At 48.3% G+C, this 23058-nt stretch overlaps 2 protein-coding genes across 9 annotated transcripts; one reads left to right on the forward strand and one right to left on the reverse strand.

Moving 5' to 3' along the window:
- Nucleotides 1-5970: 5970 nt before the first annotated feature.
- Nucleotides 5971-20523, reverse strand: trmt61a (tRNA methyltransferase 61A). 7 transcript variants are annotated; one of them, XM_023825554.2, is made up of 4 exons: nt 20446-20523; nt 13744-14150; nt 9972-10238; nt 5971-8126 (listed from the first exon to the last, which is right to left on the reverse strand). In XM_023825554.2, the coding sequence occupies exons 2-4, from the start codon at nt 14072-14074 to the stop codon at nt 7828-7830; spliced, it is 897 nt and encodes a 298-aa protein (XP_023681322.1). In that variant the 5' UTR covers nt 14075-14150; nt 20446-20523; the 3' UTR covers nt 5971-7827. The 7 variants fall into 7 exon arrangements, with proteins under 7 accessions (XP_023681322.1, XP_023681318.1, XP_023681323.1 ...); XM_023825550.2 differs by lacking the exon at nt 20446-20523 and adding an exon at nt 18390-18497; XM_023825555.2 differs by lacking the exon at nt 20446-20523 and adding an exon at nt 18390-18483 and having other exon boundaries at nt 13744-14081.
- ckba (creatine kinase, brain a) lies at nt 19024-22749 on the forward strand. 2 transcript variants are annotated; one of them, XM_023825548.2, is made up of 8 exons: nt 19024-19159; nt 20029-20235; nt 20953-21107; nt 21195-21327; nt 21487-21658; nt 21830-21953; nt 22042-22231; nt 22392-22749. In XM_023825548.2, the coding sequence occupies exons 2-8, from the start codon at nt 20043-20045 to the stop codon at nt 22568-22570; spliced, it is 1146 nt and encodes a 381-aa protein (XP_023681316.1). In that variant the 5' UTR covers nt 19024-19159; nt 20029-20042; the 3' UTR covers nt 22571-22749. The 2 variants fall into 2 exon arrangements, with proteins under 2 accessions (XP_023681316.1, XP_072555266.1); XM_072699165.1 differs by having other exon boundaries at nt 20953-21327.
- The last annotated feature ends 309 nt before the right edge of the window (nt 22750-23058 follow it).

Below are 23058 nucleotides of genomic sequence, written 5' to 3' on the forward strand. Positions count from 1 at the left end.
TGGAGCATGATTCTGACCTGGTTCTGCTCTGTCCCTGGTGCCCTGGGGGGTGTGTTCTAAGCCTGGTTGTTGCAGGGGGGCAGTGATTTTTCTGCATCCCCACATAATGCCCCTGATCTAATGCCTCCAGTGTAGATTCTGCGATGTGGAACATGTCAGCCACCTGTAAGAACAAGTGCTGTAAGAATCCAGCTTTCACACACCAGCCTGAACATCTCATTCCTAATGCTGTGTCACTCCCACACACGCCGGCAGAACACATCAGCGCCCCTTCTGAAACATAATCGCCCATCTGGGGAGGGGGAGCTGGCTCCGTTAAGGGCTGTGGATGACCCGCAGGTTCATCTCCATGACAACAGAAACTTATACCCGCCCCCCCCCCCCCCTCCAGAATGCTGAAATACGGCCCCCAGATCAGAGCAACATAAAACCACTGATGAAAGACTGAATGACAATGAGATGCACAGGCAGCTCCAATGTATCCAAGGACCTGCTTTTCTGTCATCTTGGATATAAGCTTCGCATTTAAATGTTATGCAGATGCTGCGTTGACATTTTGCCTACTCCTATTATGGAAAACCTCCAACTACGACACTTTCTCACTATTCTGCACACTAAGAAACTAAAACACGCTTTTGCAAACAGTTGGTTAGACTATTATAATATTCCATTATCTAGAAGCGCACAGCACACAAACACCTTACAGCATACTCAAAATGCAACGGCTAGAATTGTCACCAGGAACGAAAAGATTGAACATTTAATCCCTATTCTAAGTTCCCTTCACTGGCTTCCTGTTAAGTTCAGGACTGACTACAAAGTTCTGCTACTTACATATAAGGCACTCGATGGTCAAACACCTACTTGCCTAACAGAGCTGATCCATGTTTACAAGTCACATCGCACACTGAAATCACAGAGACTCTGTCTCCTTCTCACCCTATAGTTGGGGTAAAGCCTTCAGCAACAGCATCTCGCATTTTGTGGAACAGTCTGTCAGCTCATGTTTAGCACGCCCAATCGGCCTCAGTTTTTAAATCTTGACTCCAGAGCTATTACTTTACTCCTGTTTACACGTAGCTTAAACCATGAAACACTGTAGCTACGGCTGCTGGTGCTGCCATTATGGTCTGCTCTCTGTCCATAAATGTGTCTTTGCCCGTTCTGACCACCTATGTCCTTCATGTTCCTCCTCACATGTCTGAATGGTGCCTGAGGTGGGCAATGTCTGAGCTGGAGTGCAAGCCCATTCCCCCAGAAGTGGGGTGTGGCCATTGTGGCCGTGGTAATCATGGGTGTGGCCATATCCGCTTACACACACTATTTTGTGTAAATGATGAAGTCATTTATTGCCACACACTCTTGTTACGTGCCTCAGAACACTATATAAAAAAATTGAGTTGAATGGCGAATAAAACCCACCAGTGAAGCCACAGGTCACTTGTCTAATAGTTTAAATGGCTCGGATTGTATTTCAGATTTTTCATTACTGCACCACCAGTTCCCCGTGTTCTGTATTATTAAATAAATGAGCCTCTTACCATCACAGACACGGTGACTCACGGTTAAATATGGGACCCCATTATTTGAATTCTTACTGCTTCAGACATTACATATCTCTGCAGTGGCAGAGCTCATTATGAGGCTGTTGGATACTGTTAAGCCAGGGATGTTTGCCCTATGGCATCCACTACATTTTCCCGACTGTGGCCAGCAGGTGGCAGCAGATTCCACATCGAGCACCAAGTACAACTGGCACGTAGCAGAGATGCAGCAGTCAGAATGAGTCACAGTGTTCAGCACAGACCAAATTTGGCCTTTTCCAAACAGGGGAGTCTCCTCTCTCTTCAGAAAAAAACTCGGAACGGTACACAGCTCCACACACAACAGCGTCAGCCTGTATGTCCTGTCGACAGTTTGCACGCCTCGCTCAAGTGCCCAGACCATAGCTGACAGTGACTCCGTTGTATAATTTAGGCCAAAACTGCCCTCCTTATTTCTGACTCACATTCCTCTCAGCAGTCATTCCCTACAACTCTTCGTTTTTCCAGCCAAACACAGATCACCATAATAAACAGATGAGTCTTTGCAATATATTTGGACAGAGCTTCAGATAGCACAGAGATCATGTCTCCAGTGATGTGAGAGGCTCTAAAGGGGCAGCAGGAAAAACAGGGGAATGTCCAGCATATCTCAGCATGTCCCAGAATATTCATCTTACTGGGCTGCTGTTTGAGAAGATAAGGACCTGAGCCACTGTGGAATGCAGTTATGGGGAGAACCTTCTCCAGCTGGAGGCAGCCCAGAGTCCCAACCACATGCGTAAGGCCAGCCTCTCTGAAATCACGCCAAAAGAGATGTCGTTTGGAGACGCAGCTGTTAAACAGATTTCCCCTCATGCTGATTTTTCGAGAAATCTAGAGCGACTCCCAGAACACCGCAGACGCTCACATCCACACCACAACCACGAGCTTCACAAGTCAGACTTGGACAACTTGTGAATGCTGGGAAGAATATCCTGGCTCAAAGGCTGCTTGGCATTGGTCAGTCATCACGATACCAGTAACTGTGTGCTGCTGTGGCAGTAATGGATGCCCTTTTGCTTGTGGGAGCTTTATTTACACGAAAGTGCTCTGAGGGCAGAAGGAAAAATGATTGGTTCAGAGAGATAACCAATCAGATTATAGAGGAGGGAGGTCCAAGCAACTAGTGGAGGCAGGACCAAGATATCTGATTGGTTGATCCCACCTCCTCTAGTTGCTTAGACCCACTTCCTCTACAATCTGATTGATTATCACTCTGAACCATAAATTTTTCCTTCTGCCCTCAGAACATTTTTGTGCAAGTAAAACTCCCATGAGCCTGCCCCCTTCCCAGAAAACACTCTACAGCGCCCCCTATGACCAGATGGGTTCAACCAGGTCATCTCCATAAAGCAATCAGTGGTGTACAACCAGCAAAACTACAATGCTTTTAGCACCATGGACCCTAGTTCTGGCACACTGCGTGCAGGTAGCCCTACTGGTTTGGAAGTGCTAACAGAAGGAGCTGTGCAAGAAACACTACAGCCAAGAGTCCACTATAAGATCTTGCCAGTAAGAAAGGAGCAAAACAAAGAAAGTATATGCAAACGTGATGAGAAACAAATCTCGCTGCAAAAGTGTGAATTACAGCTGCAATGAAGGCTCCACCAGAGAAGGCACCTCACATTGGCTGCAAAGGGACATCAGACAACAGACAAACGCTGGTTTTGTTAAAGAACAGACCCTCCCTACATCTGGCAGTGGCATGCAAATGACAGAAAGACCAGGAGGGCGGATATGGGTCAGACATGAGGCCAGCGTGATGGTCACATGATCTCCCTCTCCCTTCTCGCCCCACACGCAGACAAGAGGCCCTCAGCCGTGCCGGTCAGATGACGGGGAAGCGATCAACACTGTAAGCCTCTGTCTGCTGGCGAACACATCAAACAGGAGCTGCTCCCCCATACTGCTGTTCGACGTCCTTTTCTACCCACTACCCCGGGAAGTACTGTCAAGGTCCACACCAAACTGCCAGCACCGCCACCCCCCACCCCAGGCCCCGACTGTGTCTCATCCGCATCCCCACTCCATCCGGCCTGCGACCGCTCTCTCTCTCGCTGTTTGCTCGCCAGTTCTCCCAGAGGACGCTGTTATGACGTGTTTACGGGTCGCCATGCCACTTTTGTTTACTAACAACTGAAAACAAGCCGCAGAGGCTGGAAACGGCTCCCGGTCGGTTCTCGCGGCAAACTGGAGGCGTAATCGGGCCCCGGCACCACCCGCCCCCGATGTCCGGGAGGGCTGCCCAGAAGAGCCGGGGTGGGGAAATTGGCACGACCTCCCTCCGCCCGCCCATGGGGAGGAACAGAAAAGCGCCTTTATTCTGTGACCAGCTGTGAGTCCCTGTCCACATGGCCTGTCCTTCTCCACGTAAATGTCAAACAAAGCTAAGAGTATCCTTTCCTGTCACCGCGATCATACCGTGCGTCTCAATAACTCTCAGACACGCAGTGAGGAGCCCTTCAGTTTGACCAGAGGGATGCGGGCGAGTAGCAGGCTGCAGACCCACAACTGAGGCGCTTACCTGACACTAGACCTCACCTGATAGGTCACCTTTGTGAGTGAGGACACAGCAAGGGGCGGAGCTTTCCCGGTAACCTCCTGCCGACACGGGCAAAGTCCAGAGTAATTCTACAGCTCCTTATCTGGACAAACATGGCAGACCCGTCTCCGGGACACGGGCACTGCCAGTGCATTGCCCTTCTCTCAGTGCCCTGATGCTTGGTTCCTTAAAGCAAACACAATGAGCACGAGGTAAGGGGCGGTGCGTTAAAACTCTCCCCAACGTTCCAGTCAATAAACAGCTGACTTATCAATGTTGGCAAGCAGGCCAAGGTCAGTCTGCCCCCCGGAAATAAGACGAGGATTCCCTTCACGTCACGTCTGTCTGAATGAACCTATCAGAAGCCGATGCCAACATCCACAGCGTGGAGCCTTACAAACCTCTGATGCCACCTTGACTGTTTTCTGTCACGTGCACCAAGCCCATGCTATATTACACCACCTCTACATTATGTTATCAGATTACATTTTTACTCCCTCTACACTGAACTCCTCGAAACCTCCACACAGCACAGTGGGAGCTCGAAGAAGCTTCCCCCGAAAATGCACTTGGTGCAGGTAGCAGCATGAGGTTCAGAGTGGGCGTTTGGGAGATGATGATTTGAACAGGTGTCCTGACAAAACAGGTAAGAAACGTGGACTGAGGAGCAATAACACAGTAGAAGTTGGAGGGTGACCTTTCAAATGGTGCCCTGAATCTAGCAGGGTATCCATGCCCCCTCAAATGAATTTTCAGTTTACAGGGTGCTTCAGGAAAGCTCATTAATATTCATGAGAGAGGCTACTGATTGGCCAGTGAATACCTTAGCCAGAATGCCTAAGAAACCATGTTAATCGCACATGTCTATGGGAGCACGTTTACCTGCCAATCAGGTAGTTTCTCTCATGAATATTAATGAAGTTTCCCAAACCCACCTAACACCACCCCCTTAACAATCCATCTGTTTCCTGGAAGACTCTTCCTCTGGCCCAACGCTTCAGCATCATTACTGAGCTGATCCCGCATTTACCTCAAACTTAAAAACAAACCACTTAAGTGTTTAAAAACAAAAACATCGATCCTTATCCATTTCTCAAAACCAGCATAATGTTCTTAATGTTCTCTGCCAGTATTGAAATGGCACAAGGGGCTTGCATGGCTTTGTCATGTGATGCTGTGTTTTCATTCCCATCATCAATCCCACAATGCAAAGTTGAGGCTGCGATAGCAGTTCCCAAACCCAGATTCCTATAAGCGACACTACCGCCGCTCTGCAGGCCATCATATGACCTTTGAAGTGCTCATTTGTTTTAAAAGCTCGTATGACTCACACACTTACCCATAACAGTAGCACTTTATTGCTTAAGTGTTCGCAGCAGCTCAGCGATTCCCTGCCCCCACCCCGCCCCCGCCCCCGGTACACAGCCCACGCTCCTCACGACTGACCTCTTACACAGCAGCGTTTGCAGGAGTTTCACGCCTCTCACCAGCCCCGGAACACCAACGTGGGGCAGGTTAGAGCACCACGCTTTCCCAAAACAGAGAGCGGATTCAGGCACAGCTTACCTAACCTCATTTAGCTACGTGGTTCCAAAGCAACTCAAAAACAACGTGCCACTTTCCCAACTCCAAATGTTTAGCTAAAAGCAGGCCTGTCGACGCCCTGAGGCCTGACTGCGTCGGTGAGGCCGGCTTCCTGTCTAGGACAGCGGACGCTGGGCCGCCTTCAGCCCAAAGACGCCATGAAAGAGCTGCTCTGTTTCTTCAGCACAGCACCTGTAATTCAGGTTGAGACGTAAACACATTCAAGGAAAATCAGTACACAAAACAGGACGAAAACACACATTTAGCCTTTAGTTAATCATTTAAGCTTTATTTTGGCTGGCGGAAGCTTCTCCATCTAGTGACAGACACGTTCAGGCATAGGCAAAGACTTCCCCCTCAGCTTTGCTTTGGAAATGCAAAGGGACGCATCTGGCGGTGAAACATCCATGGCATTTATTAATAAACGGGGCAGACACAGAGTCATTCCGTCTCCTGTGCCTATTCCGAGCTCCATCTATGGGAAAAAGCCATCACAAAGCTATCAGGAGGCCATCTCACTGCATTTACGCAACAAAAATAGACGCTGGAGCCCCGCTGGCATAAGCAGCTCTGCATTGTGAGCGAAGAGATGCCCCCCCCCCCCCCCCCTTCACAGCCTTACACGCATCTCCCCCTGAAATATTGCAGGGGAAAATCCTGAGACTGTACAGTCCGTTTTTCCGTTCGCTGGGGTAAATGGGCGGTTTTATGAGCTCCCAGACCTCCATCTCGGTGAGGCAGGAACGCAGGCAGCAGGGACACTGTAAACTTGGATGGGCGCTGAGGCAGGCTGAGGGGTGGAAGACTGAGCATGTGCGCTACATCCGAGCCAGGAGCCCCAGGGAGGGGATCCTGAGGGGAGGCTCAGGCTGCGAAAGGAAGCTGGGTCGAGCAAAGACACGGCTTTCGACCGCTTGGGGCCTTTAATATGACCGGCTATATACTGGCAGGAAGGCAGAGTGCACAGATGACAGGATGATGTAACGATGCCCCAGCATTACTGTCAGTGACACACTTAAAAAAAAGCAGTTTCAGTTCCGCTGTATTTCCTCAGAATCTCATTCACCTCCACCTCTCCAAAAACTACTAACAACAAAGCATAGAAAATACAAAAAAATAAAACCACCCCACCAGCATACAGAAGCTCGGTTCTGAGGATGATGACCAAGATGGAGGAGGGTTTTGACTGGAGCCATGACCTCCCTGAGCTGGGAAGTTGTCAGCAGATGAGAGGAGCGGAGGGTCACAGCTCTGGTCCTGTGTGTGTGTAACAGTCGATACCGTTTCTGTTCTCCCACGCGGCCGGCCAGAGCGCCGTTTCACACCATTTTAATGCCAGGAGGGGGGGGGGGGGCGCCTACCAACAGCCCCACCACTACAGCTTACCGCCTTATTTGGAACGCAGCCCCAGGGCGGGAGGAGGATGCCGAAGTTTACCCCCATCACAGACACGAGCTCCAGAACATAATGGATCGAGTTTTTAAGAGAAGATTGAACATGCTCTGGACCAGGACTGACACTGTACGGTGCCCCCTGCAGGATGGGAGGCCTAATCACCAAGCACTAAGGGCCCCCTGATAAGAAGTCAGACCGATAACCTTTTAAATGATGTTTTTTAAATAACGTGAGCCAGGCAGGGCCCCCCAGGCCCACTGAAGGTGGCTTGGCCTGCGAAGGGAAAGTGTTTCACTTAAGATGGGGCAAACACAGACACAGACCATAATATCTGCCTTTTACTTCATTCAGATCGAAAGTTTAAAAAAAAATAAATACAGCAAAAAGGTGTTTATGACCTCAAAGCAAAAACTACACAGCTTTAATGCAGCTGATCTTGGACGTCACCATCTGTGACGAGTCCGTCTTAAACGGCCACTCAGCACCGGTGTTCAGCCTGAACACACCACCGCTCTGCCTGTGTACAGGTTGGCCTAACGGGCAGACCTCGTCAGCAGGGGAATCCAGGCCACTGAAGAGGAAAGCAATGAGCAGAGCTGTAGCAGAGCCGCAGCCACGTATGATGTTCCATTTCAGTCAGATATACTGGGGCCCTGGCAAGATGGCCGCCTTCCCAGTGACCAGGGACAATGCCCCCTCCACAGCAACGGCCTCTAACCCCTCCTACGCCAGACTCTTGGTGGCGAAGGTCAGGTATCCCGTGTGACCGGCCATCTCCCTGGGTGCTATGGCCGTCCTGCAGGTGACCGCTGCGCTGGCGGCAGAGGGCGGAGCCTCCCCGGGGCCCGCCTGGGCCGGGTCGTCGGGCCCGAGGTCGGCCAGCGGCAGGGTGACGGAGCGCACGTCGTACAGACGCAGCAGCACCTCCAGGGTGCAGATCTCTTGGAAGCCGTGCTCTGCCAACGCCGCGCACGTCCTCTGGACCTGCTCGATGCACGGAGAGAAGGAGCATACGCGGCCCCCTACAGGCAGAAGGCAGAATGTCAGGGTCAGAGGTCAGGGAGCACAGGGCCCGCAGGAGCCCAGCAAGGCCAGGAGAGGCCTCAGTCTCACGGGCCCCAGGCAGCAAGCATTCCATTGACAAATAAGGCCACTCCAGGGAGGGGGGGGCAGCTGGGGGGGCTGCATAGGATCCTGGACCTTCACGGGTTTGCGTTTCCCCAACAGATATTGGCCAAGAGCCAATATTACACAAGTGGGGGGGTCTTTCAGAAGCTATGAGCAGTGTGCACACACACACACGCGCATACACACACACACACACACACACACACACGCACACACACAGTCCCAGCATGAAAGCTGCTCAGATCCTGCTCTGCCGGACCATGATGCACAGAATCATCACCCCGTGGAGATCAGGAGGCTGCCGTCTGTATCCAGGCTCCCTGAGCTGCCTCTGCTGTACATCCTGTACGCTAAACTCGAGTCACCTTGAGACAAAGTGGTCGGTGTGTCCAGGGAGCTGCATGAGGACAGGCTGGCAGGACTCCTCAGCGCGGGTATCAGACCCCCCCCCCACCCAGGACCCAGCTGCCCTGCTCTAGGCAAGGAGGGTCTGACTTTGCCGGCTCCTGCAATCTTGCCCTTTATGGTCATGGAAATTCCTCTTCAAAAAGCAAAAGCAGCATATGGAAGGAGCCCAGCGTCTGTATGTGTGTGTGTGTGTGTGTGTGGGAAAGCCTGCAGCTGACTGATGAAGTACAGAGACTGAGGGAACCACCACCTTACAAGGGAATGAGACAGAGCTGATGTGCGAGAGGATGCAGGCATGAATGCATGCAAACACCCCCCCAGAACACAACAGGCAGAGTAGAGAGAAGCCCCACTGCTTTGGGCATACAGCAGTGCACTCCCCAGCCCCAAACACGCCGCCTCAGAGCCTGTACTGAGGCTCAGCCAAGGCCCACGATGAGCCATCCATTTTCCTCAGCTGCCAGACTTTCCGAAGATCAAAAATAATCTCAGGAGCTTCATCCACACTGTATCCAGGGCATGACTAATCATTACAACTAACAGAAGGTAAACTCCAGTCAGGAGGAAATGAGAATGTATGGTGAGTGAACTGGCAATTATTGCTTCCGCATACCCTGCTGTGCGATCGTTCACAGGGTGGTGAGCTTGTTGCAAACAAGGCTGAGAGACAGACCCCCATGTGGCGCCCCCCCAGAACGCTCCATGTCCCAGGGCGCGATGACCTTCCTTATGCCCGCCAGGGCTGACATGCCCAGACATGACCGTTAGTTGCTGTGCATTCCTGTTGCCATGGATACGGCAGCTTCCTCCATAGCTACCGGGGACCCCTGAATTAACCCTCCCGGTGGCTCTTCCCCCTGCATACATGGCAAGTACTGCATAGCAGCTTTCAGAAGGCAGGGCCACGGACAGCGATATTACTGCCCCCCCGCCCTGTGCACGCTCCCCCACTCCTCCCAGTCAGGCAGTTACATCCACTGCCAAGATGACATTCTCACACTGCATGACAAACTTCTCGGAAACCAGTTCCTCCTCTTTCAGGAAATCACAAGCTCAGAAATAATCAGGGCAGAATCAATCCTACTGTCTTCAGCTAATCTGTCTCAGTTCAATAATATTAATAAAAACTACCCTTCTTGCATTCTGCTTTGTTTTAGTTTTGCAGAGATTCTACATTGCTATTTTTCTAGAACAGGCAGATACCAACCTTCAATACAAGGCTAACATAAACGTCTTATTAGCTAAGAAAATGGATGGATGGAATAATTCCCCCTTGCAGTAAACGATGACAAACCGGTCACGCCGCACTTCTCTCCCACACCCTTCCTCACCTTGCTTCTTGATTGCAGTTCTGGCATGAACCACGGCCTCCCAGGGGGAGGGGATGTCGAGGAAGACGGCGTCGGCCACGGCGCTCACCCCGAAGCCGTCCTTGCACACGTCCTGGTTGAGCACCGTCACCAGGTGGCCCACCTTGTGCTCACGGAACTCCTCGGCGGCCTTGTCTGCGCGCTGCTGGTGGAACTCCACGGTGTAAAGGTGTCCCGTGGGCGCGATGCAGCGCAGCATGGAGTGGGACAGGGAGCCGCTGCCCGTACCTACAACGGGAGGGGACCAGACATTACAGGGATATCCCACAATGCACTGCGCCGCAAAGATCCCAACAGATAAAACCATCAGGACAGGGAAACTAACTGAACTTTACTCAAGTCATTATTTACACACCAAGCAGCCACCCTTAATGTTTCATGTATTAAACGCATGCTGGCTTAAATGCATTCAGTACCGTGGCAGATTGCCAGAGTTCCCAATTTAAGCTGTCGAGCCCTGAGAGGAAGTAGGAGCCAGTAAGCAGAGCGCTGGACAGCAGCCTTATGGAGCACTTCTGTTCCCAGCATTCCCATCAGCCCCCCCACCAGGCATCAGCAATGCCCCATTGATTCCACATCACATGCTCACATATTAGCAGCGAAGAAGCATCAAAACTACTGGGGATGCGCTTACAGCGACTGCTTGCTGATTGGTTGGTGCTTACAGCGACTGCTTGCTGATTGGTTGATACTAATAACTAACAAAATTACTTGTTCATGCTCCACTATCTTGGGGGGGGTGGTGTACTTTCGTATGAAGTTGTGTGTGAAGAGCTTTTTGCATGTCCCATGCGTATTTGCCGTAAAGGTCCCAGTTCCCGAAGAGCAGTGTGAAAATGACACATGAATGCGGCCAGAAGCTACACATGTTCCCAGTCAAGAGGGCCCAGGGACTTGGAACCAGGAAACGGGTTCTGGAACTTCGGTGTGAAAGCGCCCATTACGGTTGACTCTAGCAGGGGGAATCGTTATTTTCTGGAATGTGGAGAAGCCAACGGCATTCTGGGTAACCCACTGATAAAATATGAAACCAGCCTGTGTCTCCATACAGGCGCCAACTACGTGTGAGTCTGTGTGCGTCAGGAGCCAATGCGCAGCTCGCCCATGTGGGGGGGGGGGCGACATGCAAGAGGCCGCGGGATGGATTACGTCGCTGGGTGCCTTTGTTTTCATGGCAACAATAGGGGCAATGTTTACCCAGAAGAACTTCGCGTTCGCTCGAAAAACCAGGATGGGTTACTAGAGTCAGGCGGGACATGGCCACCGCTGTCACAGCATTGCACAAATACCCAGAAAACCAGCATAATAATGACAAAAATGCTTAAATGTAGCCCCTGAAGGTCTGTTTCTGCAGCTCCTGTAAACACTGGAAGAAGCAGGACAGGAGGGTGGCGACTGAAGATAAGACTCCCATAGCTAGAGACGCTCGGCTCATTATGAGCCCATTTGCCTGTGTGATGTAGCCATTACTCCCCTTCAACCTGCATCAATCAGATCTGAAAATGTGTAAGGAGTCGGGTCGCGAACCTATATTAGCCTGGCTGTGGCCGAGGACACAGTACAGCCCTGTAGTTACCCTCTCTGCACCGCACTTCAGAGGTCGTGTCCATCTCCAGTGCTGTCAGTCAGCTGCCCCCTAAATTCGGCAGATCACAGGGGAGCGAGGCCAACCCCCCCGGCTGAAAACTAGCAAATACACATCTTGAAGTTTGCTCAAACAGGACAGTGGGCCGCGTCCTAAACCCACCTGTCCTGTAGGAGCTTCAACACATCTACAGAGCTGTGAAATTGCTGTCCATGGACTTCACAGCTTGGGGCTTCATCATCACACCCAAAGACAGATGTGACTGACAGATAACGGCACACCAGCACAAACGTGTTTGTGCGCATACATATATACCCTCATTACATTCCAGAACACTCCATCACTCACAAGCTTCCCAGTGTGGTGTGAAGCGGCCATTTTGCAATCAGGCCCTCAGGGATGCCTGACTCACGCTTGTGCCGTTTCCTAGCAAGAAAGGACTTCCTCTTAAGCTGAGTAACAGTCTCAGGAGCTGCAGTGGACCTGCTGGTCAGTCACCTCATGAGAGAGTCCTTTCAGTACACAAACACCCATCTTCACACTAAAGATGGCATGGTCGGCTGCAGGGCACAGCACAGTGAGACAGGGATTTAAAAGGCGCACCTACACAAACAAAAAAACACACACACACACACACACACACACACACACACAGCCTGGATTCATGAGGGCGTCGATGAACGTCACACAGCACCAAGTAAACAAAAACGCAGTGGCTTGCGGAGCCAAAGCAGCCATTTCTGAAATAAGCAGCCCGGCTGATGTGAGATTAACTGCTTTCCAGCATCATTGTGAGCAGCCGCTACACTGCAACCCGTGACACGCACCTCAGACGCCCTTGACGCATTTCCTAGGACTGTGATCTCTCCGGCCGCCTTTCTACACTGTACTTCGGCCGACTGTCATATTAGAGCTTCTGCCAGGCTGCGCTGAGGACGATCTTATCTACTGGAGAAACGCAGCACGCCGCTGTCCTCTTGGAAAGTGACGAAGAGACACAAGGACATATCACTATGTCCAGGTTATGGTGGCAATATCCCAGGATCACACACACAGCATACCTCTGAGGGCACGGGAGAGGGCACCTGCAGACAAGCCTGGCCCCCGCCCACTCATTTGTACAAGGAAAACGTTAATGTAGGTCAACAAGCCGTTATCAAGAAGCTTAATATTAGCGGAGCTGGGGAGCACAGTCAGCTGACAGGCAGGAGAAAGTAACAGCGACCTTCAGCAGACGCGAGGTGACCTGTGCTACAAGCCGTCAGGCAGAAACAGCGGCAGCCAGGGATCAGTGTGCTGACTACACGTTAATGCAGAGGGTCACAAACACATGACTGTTTCACGACTGGGGAATCGAGACAGCAAACAGACCATCAAACTGCAAGGATCTCAAAAAATCCTTAGGGAAATTCTTCAGAATAAATTGCATTCCGAAACCCTTTGCGAGAATTTCTCCAGCTGGCTATTTATACAAATGAGTCACATACGACACTGAAGGGCATGGCAGACATGGGCCAGGTCTTCATTAGAACTGATCCACATTAGAACACAGCACCGCTTTGACCGAGTGTAAATATACTGCGCAGCTGAAGAGATCGGTACTGCACCTCGGAGCGCTCACGGCTCACACTGCACACCTCACACTGCACACCTCAGTGCGCTCACAGTTCAACCTCAGTGTTTCATATAGAGTGCTGCTGTGAAAGGTCAGGAAATCAGTCAAACTACCAGCCACCAGGGGCAGAATAACTTCTCCGGTGGCCCGAGGCTGACATGGGTAGGGTAGGGGGGCCCCCAAAATGGGCCATTTGAGCTATTTTTAAGGCCAGAAGAGAAGGGGGAAGGAATTGAACTTGGTTTGTGGCCGTGATCAGAAAATATACAGCAGAAAGTGCACCAGACTCAAGGTGAAAGTGAGCTGTGGTTGTGCCCAGCGCTTGGGTGTCCTGTTTGACTTTCGATTTCACGCCTTTGACTGCTGCTTTCAATTAATCTTTTGCGTACAAACAAAAGTGAACATACAAGTACAGAACCTGGTGCTTAACACTCAAGCAAGATTCAAGTGCTGTTCAGCAGTTTTGGAAGCAGATCAGTGCAGGAGCCCCAGCCTGACAGGAGGCACAACCCAGCTGCAAACGCCACGCTCACCTGACTCGCAGACCACAGAGCCCGGCTTCAGCTCCAGCATCATGGTGATCATAGCGATGTCGGTCGCGTACAGGATCTGGGTGCGATGCGGCAGGCTGACGGTCCACAACTCTGGGGTGGGATGTAACACGTAGACCCAGCCGCCCTTGCTGCACGTGACCTTCGACCCGTAGCGCCGGCCAATCAGGTCCACGGAGTGACGAATCGCCCCGTAGCGGGTCTGCGTTTGGGCCCCTGCTTGCACCTTGACCGGAAACATGGACTCGTGGCCCAGGAAGATGATGACCACATCCCCCTCCTGGATGCACTCGGAGTACTCAACAAAACTCATGAGGAACCTGCAGGCGATGGAGCAGCTTCAGAGACCCAACAGAGAAGCCACAGAATCCTCCCCCCGTGTCACTGCACTGCAAGATAAGACATAGCAAAGGGGGCTAAGAGCCAAAAACCTTCAGCAGCTCGAGTCTAAAGCAACTGTTTAAAATCCAGAGTAAACGTACTTACTTTAGGTCAAACATCTCTGCAGTGCTAAAACATTTCATTTTTACATGACATGCAAAGTCAGGCCATATTCCTGAAGAGTTAGGACACAGGCTTTGGGCACAGGTTTCATGTAAGAAGCACAACTTGTACAGAAGTGAGCTAATTAATTTGTACCAAAATGCATTTTTGTATCTGCCAACTATTGATATCAGCTGATGCAGCAACAGTCGGCACCTTAAGGTAAGACGGCATAGAGTATGAAGAGTTTCTGGGAAAAACAAACCTTCCAATGAAGAAGGCTGCAGTACTGCTGAATGAATCTGGTCTGTTAGAATTCAGTGCAGACAGTGCAAAATGGAAACACATTACTCGGAATTTATCACACTTGATGATCAGCCCTTCTCTATTACATATGTTTTTAAATATATAAGATGAGATCGCGGATACAAGCGGCAGAAATTAGTTTCCTCCGCAGGGTGTCTTGGCTCAGCCTTAGAGAAAAGATGAGGAGCTTGGACATTCGGGGTGGGGGGGGGGGGGGCTTAAAGTAGAGCCACTGCTCTTCCAAATCAAAAGGAGCCAGTTGAGTTCAGGCATCTATCCTGGATACCTCCTGGATGGCTCCCAGGGGAGGCGTTTGAGGCATGTCCAACCGGGAGGAGGCCCCGGAGCAGGTCCAGGACACACTGGAGAGATTACATCTCTCGGCTGGCCTGGGAACACCATGGGATTCCCCTGGTGGAGCTGGAGGAGGGGGCTGGTGAGAGGGAGGTCTGGACATCTCTGCTTAGACTGCAACCCGACCCCAGATAAGCGGTGGAAAATGGAATGGAATGAAAATGGAATGAAATATAAGCGCTCAGGGCCTGCTGTTATATGCCAGAGTTGATGTTTTCTTACCAAAAATTTAATACCTTTTAAATTTGAGGAGTGTCCCTTTAAATTTAAGCAGAACCTCCCAAATAATCGGATATCAGTATCAGCCCGAAAAACCCTCCAATTCAGTAACAGAATGAAGACAATTTTAGATGAGGCAAGAAGCATCTTTTGAGTTGAAACCACGAAGGGGCCTCTAAAGACCTCACTGTCGTACCTGCAGCACTCGTGCTCGCTCTCCGCTGGCTCGCCTGAACATTACTTCCATGGGGAGTGACTGTTGTCCTCCCCACTAGCCTATAACTTGATCTTTGAGACAGGATAGTTATCTTGCGTGTCAGGCGGGGCTGACCAACACAGCGATGTGCCCTCAGAACAGAGGTCAAAAAGATCTCACATCTACAGTAACTCTCAGCCAGCATTCCGTCCGCATTCCATCCTTTAACCTGCTCCCCTGTGACAGACACATAAGCTTGATGCATGAAGTACCCATTTCCCAGTTGCCATATATACCAACACCCCTAAGAAAAAAGGTATGGTTTTCCCCATATAATTTTTCAGAAAGACACTCAATTTCCTGCCTCTGAGAAAGCCTTTATTTACCTCCCCAAAAGCATCAGTTATGAATGAATCTAACGTCTCCGCATCGGCAAATATTTTGCTCTTTGCCTACAGTAATGCTAAAACATGTCTTAAACAGTCTTAATGTATTCTAATGCAAAAGAAGTACAGACAGCATACAATAATGCTATTAAGATATGCCTTTGGTCTTCATGCAAATGCATCAACTATCAAGATGAAAAGAAACGTCTGCAAATTGAACCTCTTCACCTAAGGGCTGGGGATCATCCTGAAAGCACTAAAACACAAGGGAAGGAAACAGCATAAAGCTTTACAAACATCTGAGGGCTTTAAAGGCACGAGGAAGAGTGAATCATGTATTAGCAATGAGGAATAAAACCATTCCCACAAAGATAGTCTTGTCATGGTGACAAACGGCATGTATTTACGCTTATTTTCTATGTGCGTGGGAGTCTCAGCGCTTGGGCAAATCATTTCCAGACCTCAGCCGCTCCTGTCACTTAACTGACAAGGATACAGTCGCTTATTTCCTGCATGCTTTAAACATTTACACGTGAAATTTTTTTTCCCCAGGGGTGGATTACCACAGACACATCTGGAAGGGGGAGGGAGCATCTCGGTTTTAATGGATGATTTTGACTTTCTTTCCTGGCCCAGTTATTCACGGAGTAATTTACCCCAAAGTCTACAATTTCTTTACAATACAGCCATTTATTCCTGACCAGACGGACACAAATCAAACACAGCAGCAGCAGCAAACAAACATTCTAACTAACAAGACAGTAAAGCATAATCATGTACTGTTAACATTTCGCTAAAAATCAAGATTTCCGTATCGGTCCGATGCGTCAGTCGTGCCCGATATTATATCCGGCAGATATTTAAACTTAAGCAATATTAAAAGTTAACAGCAGAGCTAAATACAACACTACTAAAAAGCAGAGCCTAAGATTGCTGATTTTGGTCATAACTCAGTTTCGATAAAACATGCAGTGTTTTGCCATTCAAAGAAAAAATGTTTCATCATACCTACTGAAATAATGCGGAAATTGAGGCAGCCTTGCCTGAAGAAACACTGAAAAGCCCATTTTATGTTAAAGTGGTGCGATAACTCATCGTGTTAATATGATGTGATTTCAATTACGACCAATTACTGCTTTGGGTTGAAGGAAAAGCAGCGCACTCTGCTGGCCGGGAGGACTAGACTTACTGTAACAAGTACCCATGTATATATACCGAGCATCAAAAGAAAGATATCAAGTTTTTCATTAGGGTAGTGTCCAGTTTCTGTGATGTGGCATATTATCCTAAAGTATTTAAGGTAAATACCTAAAAGTACATCACTCAGTCATAGATGATTGAGATCTGAATGGTTGAGTTGGTAGAGACAGATTTGCAATTAAGCTGAACAAGTATAGGCTGGTATTCAGCTTTAAGATATCTTGTGGCTTCTTACTGCCGTGCTTGAGCTAGGAGCTGCGGCAACAATATTAATTAAAGATGGACACGTAGGGAGTGAGCGAGCGTTCCGTTTGTGACGAACCACACTTTTGTGTGGACTGTCCTGACCGAAGAAGATGAGTGTGGTGGCGACCTGGTGAACAGCACGTCCGATGTGAGGTGCGAGAGTGTAATCGCTGGGGAGGAACTAATGGTAGGGTGTGGGCTGGAGTTTCCAGCTGGTACCGGACCGCTCGTAACACTGAATGGCTCGCTCACTGCTACATCGCTATTATTTCAGCAAGATAACGCTCATCCTCATGCAGCTTTGCTTACACAAACGCCCAATAAATCCTTTGCTACCACACTCACCAGATCGGAGTCCTACTGAAAAGCCATGGAATGTTCTAGGCCAGGGGTAGCCAATCTTATCTGCAAAGGGCTGGTGTGTATGCAGGTTTTTGGGATAACCTGTAGGTCAGATGTTCAAACCAAGGTGTGAGGACCCTTCAGCCAATCAGGCCTCTAATTAGTGACCTAATTAGGGAGTTGCAGCGAAAACCTGCATGTACACCGGCCCTTTGCGGATAAGATTGTCCACCGTTCTTCTAGGCCGACACATAACCCGCAAAGCACTACATCCCACTAAGAGACAGATGCTGGTAAAGGTACTAAAGGAAGAGCTGGCCAGGAAACCCCAGGCTGTCATAGGTAACCTTACACAGAGTATGAGATCATAATGCACTGCCTGCTCTCCACTAAATAATTAGGTCAGTAATACCTGTATTACCACTTCTTCACGACATTTTTTTTCTATCATTTTAGCTTGATATGCTCTGCAAAAGGTTCGATAAGATTCTTTTGATTCTCAGCATATATTATACCAGTCAAGATAACATTCCCCGTACAATCACTGAACAGAACGCTCAGTCACCACGTATTTCCAGAGACAACCACATGACTTTACTATAGATTTAGCTATGCCTATGATTATATTAAATCATATATGTGCCTTGGCATTGGCGTAGCGTCGCTCACACACAAGTTACACTCACATACGGAGACTTAATGCAAACTCACACCGGCTGGCCGGATTACGAATGAGAGGGATTCCGCTTTTAGTTAAAGTTCATAAAGCAACGTGTTCAGCTGAGCTCACCATACATAAACAGAGAGCAAAACGTCCTTAACATGTCTGTACGCTGTTCTACCAAATCATGGGTTAAAATTAAGACATAAAATCCTCATTCAGGTGAGATACAAACCTTTACGACAAAATGAAAAGCAGTTTAGAAACAAGCGTTCGTCCAAACGTGAAGCACAAGCATGCCGATATTAACTTGTGGCGCAATTTGATGACGTCTTACTTTAGCCTCTTAAAAAGACAGTGCATGAATGGTTAGTACTGTTAACAAATTGCACAGCAAGTCATAGATCAACTTCCATATAATATAACATACCGTGCATGCAATACATATCATGTGTAAATGCATATAAACACAAATGCACTTAAATACATAAGATATTTAGCTTATTAGATAAAATATTGTTATGATTACATATTAAAAGAAGAACGATGTGCTGCCGGGAGTCAGTGTGATGTAAATAAAACAAATATTTGCTTAAAATGAAACATAGTTGCTTTTCAATCACCGTGTACTTTCTATGTGAACGATTTTGTAATCGTCATACGTTATGTTGTTATTTCTTCATTTTACATAAAATGGTATGCTGTGGAAACTCGCTTTCATACGCTTTTCTACGGTTGTCACTGGGTACGGTTAATAACACAAGAAAAGGTACCGTTAGATCTGTACCAAAGCTCCTACACCGATGCGCTGACTGTGATACCTACGGCTCCTCCAATAGAATGAATGGACCGCATATAACAGCCAATCGAAATCGGTCCCCGCTTCTATAAAATATATGGTTCGAAAGCTCTTAATTCTGGACGGAGGAATTAGCGTTGGTGCGCGCTTCTCGGACGGACAAAACAGGGATCTTTGTATCTTCTCACAAGGATAGTCAACAGAAGGTAGGATAGGTGTTCATCCGGTCGGTTTTTACCGATTTTTTTAAACTACGCCATTAGAAGGAATAAAATTTCCATAGGAATTCCATTAGAAGTTGGGGAATAAAGAATTGAGGAATAAAGAAGGACGAAAAACTATACAACGTAATTCCTAAATCTGAAGTCAGCCGGTATCTTGTCCATCTGAAATGGCCGAAAACAATGAGCTGTAAATGTCACACACGGGTCATTATGGTTTTCAGTTAAGTGTTTTTCTTTTGGAAAAGAGATGTAGTAAAATGGCGTTTGAAAAATAATTTGGAATTGTTTAACTAAATGCGACCTTGCACTTCAATCTGCAAGGTCTTTTGACATGTTATCGACTGCTATGTATAATTTTGCTTGTGGGGCGGACCACATATTGCTTTTGGGACGAATTGCAGCCGGGTACTACAGTCGGTATTTCGTACATACGTGTTAAAGATGACGATACATACGAAGCATTTGTCTTCTCGAAAATTATATGCATATATTCTAAGCGTTGACTATACGGAATCGTTTATTTACAGTTACATTATTCTCCGTTAGGTTTTCTTAAGAAAGCAGAATTATGGACTCAGTACTAATATGCCATACAGCATCACTGTACAAATAGACTATTTTGATGGAAAAATTCTTTGAAACATTTAAATAGATTGTTTCATTTTCTAATAAGATTTTTTTATTGCATTTTTGTATTATTTTATTGTCAAGAGTATTACTACAAATAAGTGACTAGCATCTTATGGCGCAAACATTTTGTGCAAAGGTGCCGTATTTGAGGGCGGTAGGGTTTCAAAATTCATGTAAACGGGACTAGAAATATACCGTGTGCCTTGTAACGTTGGCTTCAGGGAAAAAAGCAACCATGCCGTTCGGAAACACCCACAACCAGCTGAAGATGAAGTACACCTCGGAGCAGGAGTACCCCGACCTCAGCAAGCATAATAATCACATGGCCAAAGTCTTGACCTCCGCGATGTATGAGCGCCTGCGCGACAAGCAAACGCCCACCGGCTTCACGCTGGATGACATCATCCAAACCGGGGTCGATAACCCAGGTAAACACCCAGGTTGACTTTATCCACCAAGTCGTCTGTTGCGCCTTTCAAATTATTTCACCTTTCGTATCACTGCAGAATGACCTTGACGACGTGTAATCACCGGTAGTGCAGTGATTACATCTGAAAGACCTGATGCAGGATAAATAAAAAGATTAAGGCATTAACCTTTAAATCCTAGTACAGGTTTAGTACTTAAGTACTTGTTACCATTGCTGCCGTTGAGTCCTTTGCTAGACGTATACAGCCTGTCTGGAGTGAACTGCATGCAGCAAGGCTACATTTCAGCACTAAACTGAATGCTGTAATGTAATTTACAAGTGGTTTCTTTTGCATGTGACGTACTTTAATAGCCTTTTAAGGCATAACAGATGGCTTTTCTCTACCATGTAGAAGTGCTTGTTTGGCAGTGTCATTACTACCCTGAAGCTGTCTGCCAAGAATGATTTTACTAACCACGTCCACATAATCACATGACCAAGGTCTTATCCCTGGACATGAGTACAAGACTGAGTCTAATGTGAACGCCCAACAGATTGGTATCATTCAGATGGGAGCTGACGATTCTTGTGGACTTTCCGTAGAACCTTCAAATGTGATTGAGCATCTAGCTATACCACTTGACACAGGGTGGTTTCAGAAAGGACCTGAAGGCTGCCGATCTGGACTTTGTCCCTTTTACCTCTGAGGCGTGTCCTTATTTCCCATTTCCTTTAGGCCACCCCTTCATTATGACGGTTGGGTGTGTGGCAGGCGATGAGGAGAGTTATGAAGTCTTTAAGGAGCTACTGGACCCAGTCATCCAGGACAGACATGGGGGATACAAGCCCACAGATAAACACAAGACTGACTTGAACCCAGAAAACCTGAAGGTGACCCCCCCCCTTGCCTCCTCCTGTTTAGCACATGCATTTGTCCCCTGGCAGCATCCAGTAAACCTGACTGGTTATTGTGTGCAGGGAGGGGATGATCTGGATCCCAACTATGTCTTGAGCTCCCGAGTACGGACTGGCCGTAGCGTCCGTGGATTCTGTCTGCCCCCCCACTGCAGTCGTGGAGAGAGACGTGCTGTGGAGAAGCTATCTATTGACGGTAGGCAAACCTTTCATTAAAATTTTCCATTAACGCTGTTTTTCAGAAGGTAGAATGTGCAAACACTGCCCTCTGGTGGTTGAAAGTGGAATCGGCCACTAACGATATTTCGACAGTGATAAGCTGGTTCTTTTTCTGTTTTTTTCCCACCCCCCAAAGCACTAAGTTCTTTGCAGGGTGACCTGAAAGGAAAATACTTTGCACTGAAGAACATGACTGAGGAAGAGCAGCAGCAGCTAATCGATGACCATTTCCTGTTTGACAAGCCAGTCTCTCCCTTGCTGCTGGCCTCTGGGATGGGCCGTGATTGGCCTGATGCCAGAGGGATTTGGTGAGAACACTGATCTCCAAAGCAATTTACAGCAGAGGCTACTCATTTTCCAGCGTATTTTACTGTGAGTGGGGAAATGCCTCCACATACCAGAAGGCATCAGTATGGGCTTCTTGTTTAGATTAATTAATGAAAGAACGATTAGTGGTATTTTGTCCTATTTATTTCCAGGCACAATGACAACAAGACCTTCCTGGTCTGGGTGAATGAGGAGGACCACCTGCGGGTCATCTCCATGCAGAAAGGTGGCAATATGAGGGAGGTCTTCACCCGGTTCTGCACTGGCCTCACCAAGGTAACCTGGGTGCACTTGGCTACTGGCTACGGAGGCATGGTCTCCAGATAATGGAACTTTCAAACATGAACCCCCTTTCTGCCCCCAGATCGAAGCCTTGTTCAAACAGAAGGGCCATGAATTCATGTGGAATCAACACTTGGGCTACGTCCTGACCTGCCCCTCTAACCTGGGCACCGGCTTGCGTGGGGGTGTTCATATCAAGCTGCCCAACCTCAGCAAGCACGAGAAGTTCGGCGAGATCCTTAAGAGACTACGGCTCCAGAAACGTGGGACAGGTAAAGAAAATTTTCTCCTTGCAGACGGAAGCAAGAAAAATTGCCTGATAAAGATGGATCAGTGTTTTTATTTTGGGATTCTCACAAGGTGAATCTGGTGGTGTGTAAGCAGGGTCTTGATCAGTGTTGGGTTTGTCTCATACCTAATTGCTCTTCACAGGTGGTGTAGACACGGCAGCTGTGGGTGGAGTTTTTGACATTTCCAATGCTGACCGACTTGGCTTCTCTGAAGTGGAGCTGGTGCAGATGGTAGTCGACGGTGTCAAGCTACTGGTGGAGATGGAGAAACGGCTAGAGAAGGGCCAGTCAATCAATGACCTCATGCCAGCCCAGAAGTAAACACTGCCTACATGAGTCTCCACCCTAAAGTCCTCTGAACTACATTAGGAATACACCAACTAAATGTTACTAGTGCAACATTAGACTGGTTTATCATGTATGATCATGTTTGTAGGTCTGTTTTCTTTGGAAATGCTCAAATGACCTGCAACCTGAAAATAAATTAATTTGCACTCTGATTCTGGTCTTGAGTAGGGTTATGTCTACACTACACCTTACCTCATTAGTGCTTTTTGTGACTCCAGAACTATGTTTTTAAGTTAGTCAGAAGTGAAACCCGGGTGACCGAAGTCGCATAGTAGTGTACAGCATTCTCCCCGCTCAGCTCCTCACACACAACTGCAGCAGACTGTCAGGAATCCATCCGTTGAAGATCAGGTGTCTGTGAAGCCAGAGATGGTTATTTCTCCTGGGTTCTCTGGTCATACAGCCTGTCTAACAGTGTCCTTATTAAGCAATGGCTAATTTCCCCTGCATAAAGCGAAACA

The sequence above is a fragment of the Paramormyrops kingsleyae genome, chromosome 14 (assembly GCF_048594095.1).
Source record: "Paramormyrops kingsleyae isolate MSU_618 chromosome 14, PKINGS_0.4, whole genome shotgun sequence".
Taxonomy (NCBI): Eukaryota; Metazoa; Chordata; class Actinopteri; order Osteoglossiformes; family Mormyridae; genus Paramormyrops; species Paramormyrops kingsleyae.

Coding starts and splice junctions, on each gene's coding strand:
- trmt61a (XM_023825554.2), bottom strand. CDS start 14,074: ATGAGTTTTGTTGAGTACTCCGAGTGCATCCAGGAGGGGGATGTGGTC. Junction 10,239..13,743: donor CTCTGTGGTCTGCGAGTCAG/GTGAGCGTGGCG, acceptor CTCCCGTTGTAG/GTACGGGCAGCGGCTCCCTG. Junction 8,127..9,971: donor AACTGCAATCAAGAAGCAAG/GTGAGGAAGGGT, acceptor TTCTGCCTGTAG/GGGGCCGCGTATGCTCCTTC.
- ckba (XM_072699165.1), top strand. CDS start 20,043: ATGCCGTTCGGAAACACCCACAACCAGCTGAAGATGAAGTACACCTCG. Junction 20,236..20,952: donor AACCGGGGTCGATAACCCAG/GTAAACACCCAG, acceptor CATTTCCTTTAG/GCCACCCCTTCATTATGACG. Junction 21,328..21,486: donor GGAGAAGCTATCTATTGACG/GTAGGCAAACCT, acceptor CACCCCCCAAAG/CACTAAGTTCTTTGCAGGGT.